The sequence below is a fragment of the Protopterus annectens genome, chromosome 13.part0 (assembly GCF_019279795.1).
Source record: "Protopterus annectens isolate FY-2018-M chromosome 13.part0, PAN1.0, whole genome shotgun sequence".
Taxonomy (NCBI): Eukaryota; Metazoa; Chordata; order Ceratodontiformes; family Protopteridae; genus Protopterus; species Protopterus annectens.
The window spans coordinates 763,328,145-763,344,733 of NC_056747.1; the positions used below are offsets into that span (position 1 = coordinate 763,328,145).

Sequence of the window (16,589 nt, forward strand, 5' to 3'; positions counted from 1 at the left end):
CTTGTGAGCTGAAAACTGGTAGTGACCTATATGAACTATTAGGAATGTTCTGCTTTGGAGGGCTAGGGACAAAAGGGTGCTTTCTTATGTATAAGTACCACTGATGTGCTTGCAATATTGCTCATAACAACTGTCTCAACATTATAGTATAGCTGTTGAAAATAATTTTGGGGAAATAAAACAGCTTGTCTAACATGCTGCTAGCTACTGGGAAAATGATGGGACCACAAATGCAACAGGGAAAAGATAACTTCAAAATCACCGGAACTTCTTTTACTGTTGCTGTTAATACTTCTTTTTGAGAGCCCTGTACTGAATTATTTGCTGTTGTCTTCTACAAAATGGCCTTTTAGTGACCATTTCTTGCATACTGTGATACAGTGCAAAATATTTAATTATTTCAAAGCAATCATCACCTTCCTACTTTCTCCAACTTGGGCGAAAGGCCTCTAGTAGGTTAGTCACAAAACAGTTTAATTTCACAGGAACCACATAGTTCAGCCTCAACACCACTGGGGACTAAAGCAGTAAGCAGCCAAACACAACCACAATTTCTAATGCTCACTACTGCTGCTGCTAGCACTAACTTAAACAATGCATGCTCTGAGGCACAGGTGTAGTGAACTACTCAAGTGCCTAATCTCATCTGTAATGGATGCTGTCTCCAGCAATTTTTCCCTGTCATGTTACCTCTTAGAAGTCAGTTCCAGTAAAGAGTTTTAACAGTGGAACATTGAGTTACTTAATTCAATAGCCTGAATGCAAAATAAGAAGGAATATATATCTTTTCCCCCCAAACTTGTCTGGCATCCTGGCTTCTTTGGTGGCAAGACTGTTACAGTTGTTTTGGTATTGAGTCATGTTCACTGTTGCAGCAGATGCCTCTACCTGTAGTTCCATTGACTAACAGACAAACTCTGTGCAAAGTTCTACACACTCTATAAGCTCTCTTTAGGGCAGCTGGCTAGGAATCAAGGTTCTTATTAGTGTCATCATGAAAGGACTCTAGCAAGAGTGAAACTGCCCAAGACTGTAGTTCCCCATTGTACAGTAATTCACAATATATATTCCTGGACGACACCTCTTGGCTACCCTGTCCATATGTTTTTATTACTTTTATTATTCTCCCCAAAATTTAAATCCTCTAAAGGCGTGCACAGAAGAAAGAGAATGCTTATTATTATTACTTGTGTCCACTGGTACAGATGACAATCTGCTTGAAGCAAAACTTCCTTTTCTGAGAAAAACAATAAGGATTAACATATGTTCCTCTTTTTAATGGATGTGATTATGGATGTGCAAAACACAATGTGGGGAGTACTATAAAAGACATGGAGGTTTTACCATGAAGCAATCTTTTGACAGCATAGAGAAAGCAGATACAGTTGGGAGGGGTGGGGGTTGGGCCTGTGCAACCTATGCACAGAAGTATTTCCCACAAAGTGGCAGCAATGCAGAAATCAGTGGCTAGACTGCTGCTTGTACCTACTCAGACTTGTTTATCAATGAAAGTCTCAGTAAAGGTACTGATAATGGCACATCTGCTATATAAATCTATTTTGGAATTTTCTTTTCCTCACAGATTGTTTGTGATAAAATAAATATGAAAAATGGTGTATTCCCCTTGGAATACAAGTTTGACCAATACCTACTTTAGTAAATAAGGACTTTTTTTATCCTGCACTAATGCTGAGGAAGGTCCAACTTCTATCTTCCTCATAAGTTAAATTTCACCTGTAGTAGGACTGCTCATAATTGTGCTACCAACTTAGGCCATAAGTGGATGGTACTTTCTTACTTTCTCTTTCTATTCCCGTCCTTTTTATTAGGTTTTTCTGTGTGCTCATTTGTCTTACCTGCCACAGTGGTAGGACCGGCTTCTTACTACCTTTACCTGCTTTTCTTTTTTTTTCTTCTTCTTCTTCGCTATTAACTTCTTTCTTTTAAGTTATGATGCTTTGTTGGAACGAAGTAGCTTTAAAACTTTCAATGTGTTTAGTTTTGAAATCTTATTACAGTTTTGCAGCATTCAGAATTAGAAACATAAAAATAACAAGAGTACATCTGTACGTCCAAACTCTCCAACAGGACCATTTGTTAATTACTTCAATGAGGGAATAATTCATTGTAAAACAATAACAATTCTCTTAAATTTTAAATACAGCTATTTTCAATTGGTATACATGTGTGTGTGGGTACATTACACATATATAAATACAAATACACACGTATATCAATATGTGTAGCTCTCTCTCTCTATATTTTATATATATATATATATATATATATATATATATATATATATATATATATATATACATATATATATTTGCAGTTACAGTGACGGAATGGTTGTTTTGAAGACGTGTGAATGGGGTTAATGTTTCCCCTGATTTGCTGATTGTCAAACGTGTGGGATAGGAGTTACAGTGAGCATGTTTGACAATGGGGTTAATGGAGTTCACCCTTTTCCCCACAGTTGTACAACCTCGAAGTTTGCACAAGTAATATGGGACATGTAGGGGGCTTGCCTGCAGCCCCCTCAGCAAAAAAAAAAAAAAAGTTCCCCTTTATATATATATATATATATATATATATATATATATATATATATATATATATATATATATATATATATGTGTGTGTGTGTGTATATATAGATATATATATATATATATATATATATATATATATATAAATACATTTATGTATGTATGTATATATAGGGATCTACTTTGGTAGGCCAAATTTACACTTACCTGAATTGCATATTCCGGAGACGACAACACCGAAGTTTCAATAAACCGAACCTGAACATTACCATTTTTTTTTCAAGGAATGGAGACACTTGGCCAACATGGGGAAATTTACCCTTTTCCCCACTGTAGTGTGATCCCGGAGTTGGTATATTTCATTGGGTAAGTGTGGGGGGGTGCAGGGGGGTTTACCCCCCCAACCTGGGTGGGTTTGGCATACTTCAGTGTGTTAGTTTGTTAAATGTTGGCCAAGTGACTTCTTTCCCTGTAAGAAACTTTGGTAATGTGATGATTCGGTTTACTGCAATTTTGGTGTCGTCGTCTCGGTAAGCTGCATTTCGGGTAAGTGTAAATTCAGTTCACGTAAGGAGACCCACATATATGGATATAGATAGGTACAGATATTGATACACACACAGTAATGTATCAAACTGACTACTTTGGACAAAAAGAATAAACTGATGACATTTTTTGCTTGACTGCAGTTTTGAATTATTGAGAAGGGCTAATTGTACAGAACACGCTGAAGTTAGTAGAGCTTCTGTACGTGACCAAGAGCTGGCCTTGGGCAGAAGGATATCTGATCATTGTAAAATTGGGCCTGTGCTGTAAGCCACATTTTATGAACAGTGGTCTACTTTTAAGAATTTGTGTCTTTCGGCTTTTCCCGGTTAGGGGTCGCCAGTCCGCTAATGATTGGCAGTTGATTTTTACGTACCGGCTTGCCAGGCCTGACGCACAACCTTCAACGAAGGTACGCCCATTCACGCATGTCTCCACGCAGAAGACGCTCTAGCTGAGAATCGAACCGGACAGCGTCTTACTGTGAGGCAACAATGCTACCGCAGCACCACCACCGCAGGTTTGTCTACTTTTAAGAATGATCAGTGTTTATGTTACAGTTACTAAAAAACACTTCCTATGAATAAGACAAGTGGTATGAAAGTGTATTGTATGGGAGATTAAACAGTCATTGTATCACAACTCTTTTTCAGTGGAAACAACTAAAAATAAGCTATCTATTGGCTCTACAGAGTTCCAGTAAGCTCCATGCGGCACAAACAAGATTCATTACTCTACATGACCCAGAATGTGGCAATGGCTAGAATGCACGTAGTAATGCTAAACCATGTGTAGCAACAATGGTGTACTTTAAAGACATATATAAAAATACTCCTGGTTATGTGTAAGGAATGCAAGTTACTTCTGTCATAACACAGAGAACTGAACAGTGCCAGTCATAAAGCTCGTAAGAGCGTGTGCACAACATTTACTGTAAGAACTGCATAAAACCCAATATGACTTGATCTATCGGTAAAGCAAAAACAGTGCAACATTCGCTCACACATTAATTCATGCCATACCATGAATGTCTTTTAAACATACTATGTCAATTTATCTAAAAGAAAACTTCAGATTTATTCACCTAAAAAATGAACACCCAGTTCCAGTTCAGATCACAGACTAGTGACAGTAATTCTGCACAGTGTTGTTTTAAAAGAAGGCTTTGAGGTTGCTTTGAATGTTTTTAATTTTTTTTTTCAATTTTCTGTTTTGTTATAAACTTGTCTTTCAGTCTGAGTCGCACACAGGAACACAGTCCCCAAACCCCACATGCATTCAGAACAGAAAAATATGACAAAAATATATAAAATAAAATAATAAAGTGCATGTTCTTCAGATATTACACCCACCCTTAACAAGGGCTACACAGTCACACAGAGAAGGCTACGGGTCACATGGTGTTGTACAAAGGATTGGCTGTCCGCTTTTTCTCATTAGTTTTTCTCAGTCTCCTTACTGGATGACTTCTACCATGCTGCTGCTTGTGTGATGTTTCCACATCTGAACTGTTCTGATTTGCTGTACACAAATGAATACAGTTATCTTCAGAAATGATTAACTCGGAGTCTCTGTTTTGAAAGGAGTCTTCTTGGGTTGATGCAAATTCTTTGGCATATTGCACCAGTGGTTTTTCTACAGGTTTGCTTTCCACGACACACTCTGCTGTCCTAATCTGTTCCACAAAACAAGCAGTAGGAGCAGGTTCTTCCTGGGAGACTGGAACACAGAAACACAGCTTTTTAGAGTGATCTTCATAACCCCACTCTCCCCTCACCTCAGACCTGTCTTGACTAAGTCTCCTGCTGTTCTGAAGAACATCAGAACATGTCTGATTGCTTTCAGAACACACAGATTCTCTTTCAGACAGGTCATCTGTGGAAAGCTCCAGACAGCCCAGTTTTGCTAATGAGGCTGACCTCTTCATCTGTGAAGGAGTTGTAAGCCCTGCTTGCCTTATCCGTGCCTCAATTTCTTTTGCACGTTGTTTTACCATACCAGGAGTGCTTGCTAAGTCTTTTACACTATCAGTGCTTGAACTGTGTGGCAGACCACAAGAGCCAATGGATAAATCCAGGACCTCATGAAGCTCCCTTATGCGTTCACTCAGCTTGTCTATCAAACACAGGTCTTCAGTGCTCAGTTGGGCTGTCCCACTGTCTCCTGCTCTTTGCAGCATGTCATTACTGCCCCCAAAGGAAATGTGGCTGCTGTCTTCAGATCTTGGGAATGCTAGTTCATCTGTTTCACTGGACAGTTCTGTGACACCAGTCAAATGGATTGCATACTTTGGACCAAAGTAATCTGGCAGTTGAAAAGGTGCGTTTGCAGCATGACAAATGACTGGAGTGAATTCAGCATTACTTGACCTGCATTCAGTTTCTTCCTCAGGACTGCTGCGTGACAAAGTTGTTGCCTGTGTCCCTTCTTTTAGTGGCAGCCCCAAGGACAACATATTGGGAGTCTCAGCAACTTCACTGTCCACAGTGATGGGTACTGCTTTAACTATGCCCTCAGCCTTTAGTTTCCCTGGGTTTTTTTCTTCACTTCTGTACTCTAGTACACAAGGATCACTTCTGCTTTCCTGAAGGTCAGGCTCATTTTTCTTCACGGTATATTCAATAATTTCTATCTTCTTTGGAAGGGGGGACTGCAAAACTAGCTTCTCCGGTGCCTCAAATGAATGGACAGTTCTGTGTTCAACCTTTGTTCCCTGCCTTGCTTCAAGTACTGTGTTCAAATGCTCATTTTTCGATTGTACAGGATGGAGTTCACTTGGCGATAATTGTGCATCTGTAGCAGCTTCTGCACTATGAGGTACTTTGGCCTTTGGCCCTAAACTTTTAATTTTGACAATCTTTTCCTTTTCAGATTCCTTTGTAGTATCTGGTGACTCAGAGGGGCTGTCTTCAGCCTTTCCCTTTGGACATGGCTCTGAGGCAGCACTGCTTTCATTTCTGGAATTTCTACGGCTTGGCAGTGCACATGAATGCAGCACATTCTGCTGCTCTTGTTCTAATCGCATGCGTTCCTCAAACTCTTTTGTTGCACGTTTTACTGAAACTCTCTTGGGCTCAACCTTTAACTCGGTGCAATGCTGAAACGTCTCTTCAGCTACAGCAGCATCTGCAGACTCTTCCACCTCAGCAGGAACCTGCTGAGATGTAAAAAGCTTTTGTTTTGCAGAGTCCTGAATTATTTCTATCAAACCTGCAGAGCTACACTCTCTGCTTGGTTCAGGTTTTCCAGTTTTGACCTCTGTAGCTGAAACCAGCTCAGCCTGCAGTTCGTGGATTGTATTTCTCTTTGGCGTCACCAACTGACTGGAAGTTTCTGTTTTTTGTTGGCACAGTCCTGTCCCTTGATTGATGGATTCGATTTCTGTTACAATTTCTTTCACAGACACACTCTCAGACTGGGATCTGGTGAGGCGACACATCTTACCACTGGAAGGTTCAGAGATCTCCTAGAAAAAAAGCAAAAGAAATTCATCAGTGTAGGAAACTGGATTCTACAAAGAAAGAGGCCCTTAATATCAGGTCTCGCCAAAGATCTAAATCTGAAAACAGCAACATCCTGAAATGACCAAACACTACAACTGGGGTTCATCTTGCTAATCACATCTACTGTAACAAATGCAAGTACAGAAACATCCATTGTAGCATAACTAGTGAAACATTAGCATCATCACTCAACCCCCAGGGAAAGACCATAGAAATGGATAAGGATGACACTTAACAAATGTCCCATCACTACTGCCCAATACTTTTCCTTGCTATGAAAAAAAAAAAAAAGAAACTCATACTACCAAGGTTTATTTTCACCCATCTTATTGTCCAACTTCAACAAGGCAACATATATGTTGGGGTTTTCATACTTTAATAGCCACACTTCCAAACTGCTCAACATTATCTTTAAAAAATAGAACAGTAATCAATGGATGAATTACTTGCTTTAATTTACTGGTAATTTTAGAACAGGAATGTTCCTAGTCAGAATTCAGCAGGACACAGAATAAAGTATGAAGAGACTTCTTTTAGCTAATTTTGAACGGCAGTGTTATAGGCATTTGTGGATGCTGGAAATACACTGAAATATGCTGAGAAAGGAGGGTGGGCTACTACGATCAAGAACAGGCTTTTAAATAAACTAATGGTATTCAGGGAAACAGAAACGTCTAGGCACATTAGGTTATCAAAGAAGTGGTGTATAGGACTACTGACATCAAGAAGTACTGGACTCATTAACCCTCCCTTCCAGCAAAGGGTGGGTATCACTGAAATTACAGGACCCCAAGGAAGAAAGGAGAAGGGACTTTAGAACAGGAAGTGCAGAACATATTACCATGAAATGTTATGATGGCATGACAGAGGTGACGGTGGAAAAGAAGAGGAGTGGTACATTAGATGGCTTGTCTGAGGGCATTATTAAAACAGAAAGCCTACCTAAAGTGTACATCGTTCAGAAAATAACTTCTTACATCCTAAAAAAAATAACTATGCCTTTACCCATGGAATCCAGACAATGCAGATGCAGTAATATGCATATTCCACTAGCTGTTAACCTACATAACATTCAGTGCAACAGGCACATTTAATGGTTTGTTAGTCACCAACCATGACCAAATATGGCACGGTCCCCAATACTTAACAGTAGCTACAGATTTAATAATGAATGCTTAACTGTACTCAAGTACAATCATCAATTAAAACAAACTATGTACCAATACAGTAAAAAAAAAAAAAAAAAAAAAAAAAACAGAAAATTCATTGCAAATCTAGAATGGCACTGACACCTTTTTTGTACAAATTCAAATACAACAATTTCACTACTAGTTTTAAATGCTAGCAGCTGTCTATATTATGGATTAAAAGTGATAAACACAATATAAAAAGGTCTGCTGTGTGTGATGCTGGCAATTTAAGCTCATATGTGTGACCAAACTGCCACAGCATCAACTGGGGAAGAAAAGGCATATCATTTGGCAACTCTTTCTTTCTCTTCTCAGCCCTGAGAAGGGAATGCAGGCTTGTCTGTTCAGCAAAGACTGAAGGATATAGTAACCAGTTATCTTGGGCATGGATAATGAACACAGAAGCATGCACATTCTTGCTATCAGACTACTGCATGTCGCACTAAAGAGAAATTAGGATGAAAAGCGTGCTGTTGTATAACATTGGGAAAATTTTGTCATGGCTTATGAGTTGGTTTAGGTACTCAACAAGGTATACACTGAAGGAGGTATTTATATTCAATGAGAGGACTAAATTGAAAGAAATAAAAGTGGGACTATAACTTCTTTGGACTTGTGACTTGAGGAGATAACACAAAAGATGAGATCTGGACAGCGCAGTGGTGCAGCGGTAGCATTGTTGCCTCGCAGCAAGAGGTTCTCCGGTTTGATTCTTGGCTGGGGTGCCTTCTGTGCGGAGTCTGCATGTCCTCCCTGCGTTCATGTGGGTTTTCTCTGGGTGCTCCGGTTTCCTCCCAAGTTTCAAAGACATGCATCTGGAGCATTTCTCCCCAGGCCTCTCCTGAAAATTGACTTCGTTCCAAGTCGGACTTTCCCAGCAAACAAATGTTAAATAACTAAATAATCTGCAGGCAGAATTTTCTGACGACAACAGGCAAACAGTAGTCAAAGGAGAGTTTAACAAGCTCCTGATGACGGACTAATTTAAGAGGCATGATATCTATATGGTATGTGGTGGTGATGCTTAATTTACAAAATTAAACCACGGTTCTTTTCTAGGCATTTGTTAAGGGAAAGCCCAAGACTACCACACCAACCATTTGATCCAGCCCTTGCTACAGAATGTATTCAATAGAAAAAAATTGATAACAGTCTCCAGTTTGCAATTAGCAAATTTGGTTAGCCATAATCCCTTGACATCAGCTTTCATGTCAGAGATGTAAATAGTGGGCCAAGATAGTGCTTCCTATGGGACACCACTGGTGATGTTTTTCTGTTTAGAGCAAATATTCCCAATTTTTTCTGTTTAGAGCAAATATTCCCAACCTTATTAGTACAGGTCATAACAAACATCCAATTAGCTATTCAGTAAACTGCATACAAGCTAAAGCTGAGTCAACGGAGTGTCAATAATCCCAGCATGGGGGACAGTGCCCAAGGCCTTGACAAGGTGAAAGTAAGCAGTGTGGACTGTACGTGCTTTATCCATGGCCAAAGTACCCCTTTTGAAGAACTCAACTACATGGAGTAGGCATGATCTGCCTTTTAAGAAGCTGAATTGGTATGTAACTAGGGATATAAGTTCATCTATATTACTACTTATTACTTGCACTATAACATGCTCTACAGTCTTCAAATAATACTAGAGAAACCTAATAGGCCTGTAATTAGAGGGTTGATATTGGGACTACCTTTACTTAGTGACACCATGAAGCTTAGTTGTGTAGGAACTTACCAAAACTTGATGCTTGTGCACACTCACTATTGAATTAGTGCCAACTATTGTGACTAACACCACAGAAAGCCCAGCATCCAGACTAACGTCCAGAGCTTTACACCCCCCCCCCCCCCCGCAGCCAGGCAGACACCCTATAGTATAGGAGAGACATTTTTCCATGCCATCTTTAATTCTTTCTTGCTCCTGAGGTAGCAGGGGTCTAGCAGAAGTCAAGAATACTAGCCATCCAAGTGTCAAAATGTCATAAAGGGATGACAGCTCAACCATAACAACTCTCAAGGCTTCCTCTTCAAGTATTAACTAAACCTGTAAGGGGCACCTTGTAGGTTTAGACAAGAGGGGAAGAGATAGCATATACACACACTTTCAATAAAGCATAAAATAAAACAACCTTCATTTGTAAAAGTCCAGCAGGTATTTGAGGACCACTGGCACTGCAGACTGTTGGGTCCAGGCCATCTTTCCAGCACAAAAAGAATATCTTCTATTTTGTGAAGTATGACTTCCTTATATTTGGTTTCCTTGACTCCCTCATAATTGTAAGCATGTCCTCAGTAAGCATGTGCCTAAAGGGGATCATTCATGCTGTCAGCGTTAAGGTATTCAGGTTTACACACTGAGGCAGCAGTACAGACTGTACCCTTTTTCATGCTCACGACAGAAAACTAATGCTGCCCTGAGGCAAGAAGATGCCATGAGAAGCATTCCTACTGTGTCCTCTTGTAGCTTTTGAGGAGAAGAGGGATGGGAGGAAAGGCATAAAGAAACAGATTGGTCCAACCAACTGAGTAGGCATCTGTTGCCTGGTACCCAAGCTTAGTATCCCAGTGCAAAATCTTCCTGTTTTCTGGAAAAGCAAAGGTCCATTTCTGGTGAACCCCACCTATGGACAATGCAAAGGAATATGGCCTTGTTTAGAATTCATTCATGAGGGTCTACTTCTTTTCTGCTTGACTGGTCTGCCAGAACTTTCTCCTGGGAATATAAGACCCCTTGACAGTCAGATTTGACTCTTGAACTAGTGACTAAGCCAATCTGCACAAAAAGGCAACAGAAGGCTTCCTCCGCTTGCTGAGTCACTAAATGACTGTTGTGTTGTTTGGCTATGCAGAGTCTCCGGTTGCTATATGTGACTGGATGCTTTTAGGGCTAACACTACAGACTTCCATCTTTTTGATGTTGTCATATTTTTCCTGTGAGCTTTATTCCAGGTCCCTTAAGATCTTACGTTTACCTAAGGATGACCCCAAGCTATGTCTGAGGAATCTAAGACAGAATTTGTCAGAGATCTGGGATGCATGGCTAGGCTTAAAAAGAGCCTTGTGATCGTTAGCCTAGTAAGCATCTATGAACTTATAAACCAAAGTGTGGGTATCTGGGCCTTATCTGAAAAGACCTCTTGACTGAGATTCACCTGTTGAACTTACCAGGAAAGCACTTGTTACAAGGTAGAAGTGGAATGGGATACTGCAGACAATGGACCTGCCGATACCGCATGTTCAGTATGTACCACTGCAGGTTTCTTATCTGAAATTTTGTCAAGAGGACCATCAAGACTGTACAAGCCATGTAATTCACACTCTTAAAACATTCCCTGGCCATAATCTGATTCTGCTACTGTATGGATCTAAAATATACATTCAGAAATTGCACCTTCTCTGTGGGAAAGAAGGTCCTTTAACTGGTAATATCTAAAATGGCTCACAGGAAGCATACCTATTAAGATGGAGTTACCTGTGATTATGTAGCTACAGAGCCCCCGACCCTGTGAGCAACCTGAGGTGAACTGCAGGACACACTGCATCTTTTCCTGGATAGAGGGCCTGAATGCCCTTGGTCCTGCAGTACACAATTACTGAACAGAGGCACTTCGTAAATACTGAAAATGACCAGTACTTCACAATACTATGGGGAAACATTTAAAAGTACACTGTTAGTGGTTAGCTTCTTGCCTGTGAATTGTTGCAGTTTTGGTTTAAGCACTTTGTAAACATTTTCCGTGTAGGAGATATACCAATGGGCAAGGAAGTAAAATGTTAACTTGCTTTCCCTGCTTCCAGTCTCAGGTACTGCCTTGTGCATCACTGCTACAGGTATCTGCAGAGTTCCAAATTTAGTCAAAGAAGCCTGAGAGAAGAAAAAAATGCAGTTAAGGACTGCAAGGTTAGTACTGAACTATGACATTTTTAGAAATCTAAAAAGAAAACCACAAGTGATAATGGAGCACTATATCACACAAAATGAACTTTAATCCACTGGTTTAGCGCTTTCAGCCCAAGAATTAGGCCTTCATCAGAACATAGTGTTAAAAAACGGTCTCATTTTTATACCATCATTAATACATATCACACCAATCAAATCTCATTTTACTTAAACAATGTAAAAACTGTTTAAAATGCGTTTAAATAAAAATGCATTTTAAATAAAGCATACATAGGTTCATGCTAGGCTATCTGCCCTAGGGCATTTATAAGCCTAGCCAGAGTGTGTTTGGCTTTCGCCACCCATTTTAAATTCATTTTGCTATGCCCTTTTTCGAGGTTAGTATACTGTGCCTCTGTCTAACAGTGACACAGAAGTGATACCCGGGGTAAACCTACGATCTCCCATCCACTTATCAAGATTCCTCTTGAAGAGAGTCAATGAGGGACTCTGCCTAACCTGGACTGGGATTTTATTCCAGAGTGAAGGGAGCCTTTGGGTTATGAATCTGTCCCTCCAGCATGTCCTATTTATTTCAGTGCTGAGGTTCAAGTCTCTCGAGCGCGTAGCTCGATGGGATTTGGATTTTCTGAGGTGCAGCATGTTCATTAATTCAGGGTTGGACATGGCTTTATACATCAGGCACAGATCGCCTCTGAGCAGGCGGTATGCCACTGAGTAGAGCTGGAGTTTCTTTAATCGGGCAGCATATGGCATCTGTTTGAGCCCTATGATCCTCTTGGTGAGGTACTTTTGGGGTCTTTCCAGTTGCTGCAGGTGTCTGGTAAGGTACATCCTGAAAGGGGCATTGTACTCAATTATGGGCCTGATGAGGGATGAGTAAAGAGGCACGATGACCTCCCCTGATCTAGATGTGAATCCCTTCATGATTAGGTGGGCTATATAAAATGTTTTTCTAACCACTTTGGCCACGTGGTTGTCAAATGAGAGATTGCTATCAACTTGGGTCCCCAGGTCCCTAATTACTTCTTCTGTACTTAATGGATTACCACCTATGTGGTAATTTGTGGGCACTTTGTTTTTGCCAAAAGGGATGACTATACACTTTTTGGCGTTCAGCTTGAGGCCATGGCTCTGGCACCAGTTGTCTGTTTCTATGAGGCCCTTTTGGAGGATGCTTGTGTCGGCTGGAGAGTCGATTATGGCGCCCAGTTTGCAGTCATCTGCGAACTTAGTCAGCCACAGTCCTTCCGTGTTGGTCTGTACCTCCGGGAAATATATACCGAACAAGAGAGGTCCCAGGACTGAGCCTTGTGGGACGCCACTTGTAACTGGTTTGGAGTCTGACATGGCTCCAGCAATTCTAACCATGTGGGTTCTGTCCTTGAGCCAGTTTGCAACCCATCTAGTGACATAGGGGTTTATATTTAAGCTGGTGAGCTTATCTATAATGCCCGAGTGGGGTATTGTATCGAAGGCTTTTGAGAGGTCCAGGTAGGCTGTGTGGACCACCTTCCCCTCGTCAATGGCCTTGGTGACTGTTTCAAAGAAATCAACCAGGTTTAAGAGGCAGGATCTGCCCTTAACAAGGCCGAACTGGGTAGGATCCAGTGTCTGTAGGTCCCCAATATCTTTATTTATGAGGTCCATGATGATCCTTTCCATAGCTTTGCAGACTAAGCCAGTCAGGCTTATGGGGAGATAGAAATGTTCAACGGATCCTGGAAACTAACAAACATATAAACTACTTACATTTGTTGTAATAAGCTTTTCTTTTCAACACAGCTTTATAGTTGGCACCATTGTTAAGCCCTTGTGCCCTGCATGCATCTAATAAAACCTGCCATTTAAACTCTCTAAAATCTAGTTCCCCATCTCTGTCTCCATTAAAGCCCGATGGAACATGATCTATAACTGTAAAAAGAAACTTAACACTGTTATTGCTACTCACACAGTTTAAAGTGTGTTTGTAAAGAGCATTATCTAAATTTTTCTTTTTGATGGCATAATAGTGTTCATACATTCTGTTTTTAAGTTGCCTATTGGTTTTCCCAATATAGAATGAAGGACAGGTGGAGCATTTTGCCATTTTACCACAAATGTAGATTTACAATTAAAAATGCCTGGAACGTGCCACATCTTGCTCTGAGTTGCAACATTAAAATCTGCTCCCTCTAAAATGTATTTACAAAAATTGCAACTTTTACATTTAAAAGTAGCTATGTTGCATTGAGGCTTTTTTCTTTGTCCACTTTCTAACATTTCTTTGAAACTCCTTCCTCTTGTGTTAACAAACATGGGGGCTTCTCCTACTACCATCTGAAGATCACTATTTGAAACTAATATTCTCCAGTTGTTGAACACTATGTTTTTAATTTCTTTACTAAGATAAAAGATAACAACATGGACGTTACCCAATCCTTCTTGTTTAGTCTGTTTCCACTAAGCCCCTCCCTTTTACTTGTACTAATAATGTCTTGGACCATTTTAGAAGGGTACACTCTGTTTTTAAATCTAGAATACAATTCCTGCACTAACAAATCTAACTGTGCTTCATCGCTTGTAAGTCTCTTAAGCCTTACTAACTGCCCCTTTATAATGTCATATTTCACATAAGTGAGATGCATACTAGAGTAACTCAAAAGACCATTGCTTGCCACATTCTTATAACTGATGCAGGACCCCAAAAAATCTTTACCTTCCTCTTTAATAACTTCTAAATCTAAGAAACATATCTTACAATTATCCCAGCTGCCAGTAAAATGTAAAAAAGAGGTGCTATTGTTCATGTCTACAATGAACTGTAAGAGCTCAGTTTGTGTGCCTCTCCAAATAAAAAACAAAGTCAATAAAACGATAATAACTCACAATTTTCTGTCTGTTGGTAAACTTGGACATAATGTTTTCCCAGTAAGCCAGAACTAAGTTGGCATAATTGGGAGCCATCCTGGCACCCATCGCCACCCCTTTCGTTTGCAAAAAATGTTCGTTGTCAAACATGAAGTAATTGTATGAAAGAATATTATCCATACATTCCAACATGAACCTGCACTCTTCTAATTCATATTCTCCACTGTTGATTAACAAATTCCCAACCCACTCTAACCCCACGTCATGAGGAATGGAAGCGTATAAGACCAGAGACAATTTAACACTTTGTTCTGATGAAGGCCTAATTCTTGGGCTGAAAGCGCTAAACCAGTGGATTAAAGTTCATTTTGTGTGATATAGTGTTCCACTATCACTTGTGGTTTTCTTTTTATTTTACCAAAGTTACACAAAGTGTGAGACAAGTCTGCAGTTTTCTTTGAATTTTTAGAAATCTGTTTAGTCTTGATCTAAGACTGCTGTCAAAGAGCAATCTTTCCCTGGGACCAGGAATAATCTTGAGTAGAACCTTTTACCTTCCATTTTGCTTGCTACTTCCTTGTCATGACCCCTTAACAGAAACACTGTGGAATTGACAACTTGATAAGATGCTTCTGCTCTCTGTGTACTAAAGGAATGATACAGAATATTATTTTTTGTATGTACCGGTCTGTACCCCTGCACTTTTTTTTCTAGGACCAAAGAACCATGGGCAATTTTATTTCCCACTCCTTCAGAACTGATCTAAAATGACCCCTATGTTTTGAGAAGTCATAGAAAGGGAAGGAGTGGAAGGCTTAACTTATGGGTTGATGGACAGGAGAAGGGAGGAGCTGTACTGAGTCGCAGCTGCTCCTCAGAAGCATCTCTGGCCGTGGGGGCTCCAGGCTTCTACTTTTGTTTAGCTTGTCATTTACTTCTGACATGGCCTTTCTTTTCCTTAAGCCAATTCCTTTTCTTTTACCCTTGGGGATAGGGGCAACACTTTTAGTAGGGTAACTTCTTCTATACAAAGTGAGGTGGAAGGGTGAAACAGCTTTTTCACTGATTGATAGCTTTCTCCTGACCCTTGTAACGTCTGCCATACAGGATATCCTCTGCATCAAAGCCACATTTGATACAGGGCTTGCCAACCTGAGAAGAGAGGTTGCAAACTTCCAGCATTTTCTTTCTCATGAACTGTCATCTATCTCTTCTACCTCTTCCTTAATATAGGACAGGAGAGACCTCTGCAACTTGACCATGTGTGTCTAGCAATTTATAGTTAGAGAGGCAAAGGTGTAACCTTCTCCAGTCAGTCAAGTATTTGGCTTTTCATCTCACCGAGGATGAGATTCTTGGTTGAAGGCTCTGAAGATGCCTTGTGTTCTGAATACCACAGTTAGGTCAGCAGCTGCGTTCTTGTACAGACACTTAAAGGAGTCAATGTCCCTACAGAAACAATCAGGCTTCCAGGGGAATGCCTAGAAAAAAGGTGGAGGAATTCCCCAGCCAAAAGTAACCTTGATGGATTTAGGGTTTGCCAGGGGGAAGTCTTGTAAATACTCGTACAGACTGTCAATAGTTTTGGGGGAGGAGGGTCTCCTACTTCTTGGTAACTCATAGTCATTGGTTTTAAATATCTGCTTACCAGCAGCTTGCTGGACCTGTTTATTTTACCTTTAAAAGAAGATAGCAGGAAGAAACATTAAATCCCTTGGCCAACTTGGAGAAGGAAAGCTGAATAACTGAGATCCCATGAATCAGCATACCTCTCTCATCACACTTTACAAGGACCTCTGCAGTAGGAGGCCCAAACTAGCTCTCTATCCAAGGAAAAACTCAAAAACTTCCTTTAGGACACCTTAAAGGTTTTGAGAACACAACCACGCAAATGTCCTCATAGCAGATTCAGTGGCAACAGCTCTGAAAGTGGCATCCCTAGGGCTTACACGTATTTCAAACTGTGGGTAGCCATTAGAGACATAGAAGCAACTGAATTATGCAAAGCAAATTTTGACTCAAAAGAAGAAACTAATAACAAAAACAT

At 40.3% G+C, this 16,589-nt stretch overlaps 1 protein-coding gene across 3 annotated transcripts in view; it reads right to left on the reverse strand.

Moving 5' to 3' along the window:
- Positions 1 to 4,126: 4,126 nt before the first annotated feature.
- SSH2 (slingshot protein phosphatase 2) overlaps positions 4,127 to 16,589 on the reverse strand; it is a 1,225,984-nt gene continuing 1,213,521 nt past the window's right edge. For all 3 annotated transcript variants that reach the window (XM_044054469.1, XM_044054467.1, XM_044054468.1), the window contains one exon: positions 4,127 to 6,564. In XM_044054469.1, the coding sequence (XP_043910404.1) occupies positions 4,492 to 6,564 (2,073 nt within the window). In that variant the 3' untranslated portion in view covers positions 4,127 to 4,491. The remainder of the gene's footprint in view (positions 6,565 to 16,589) is intronic.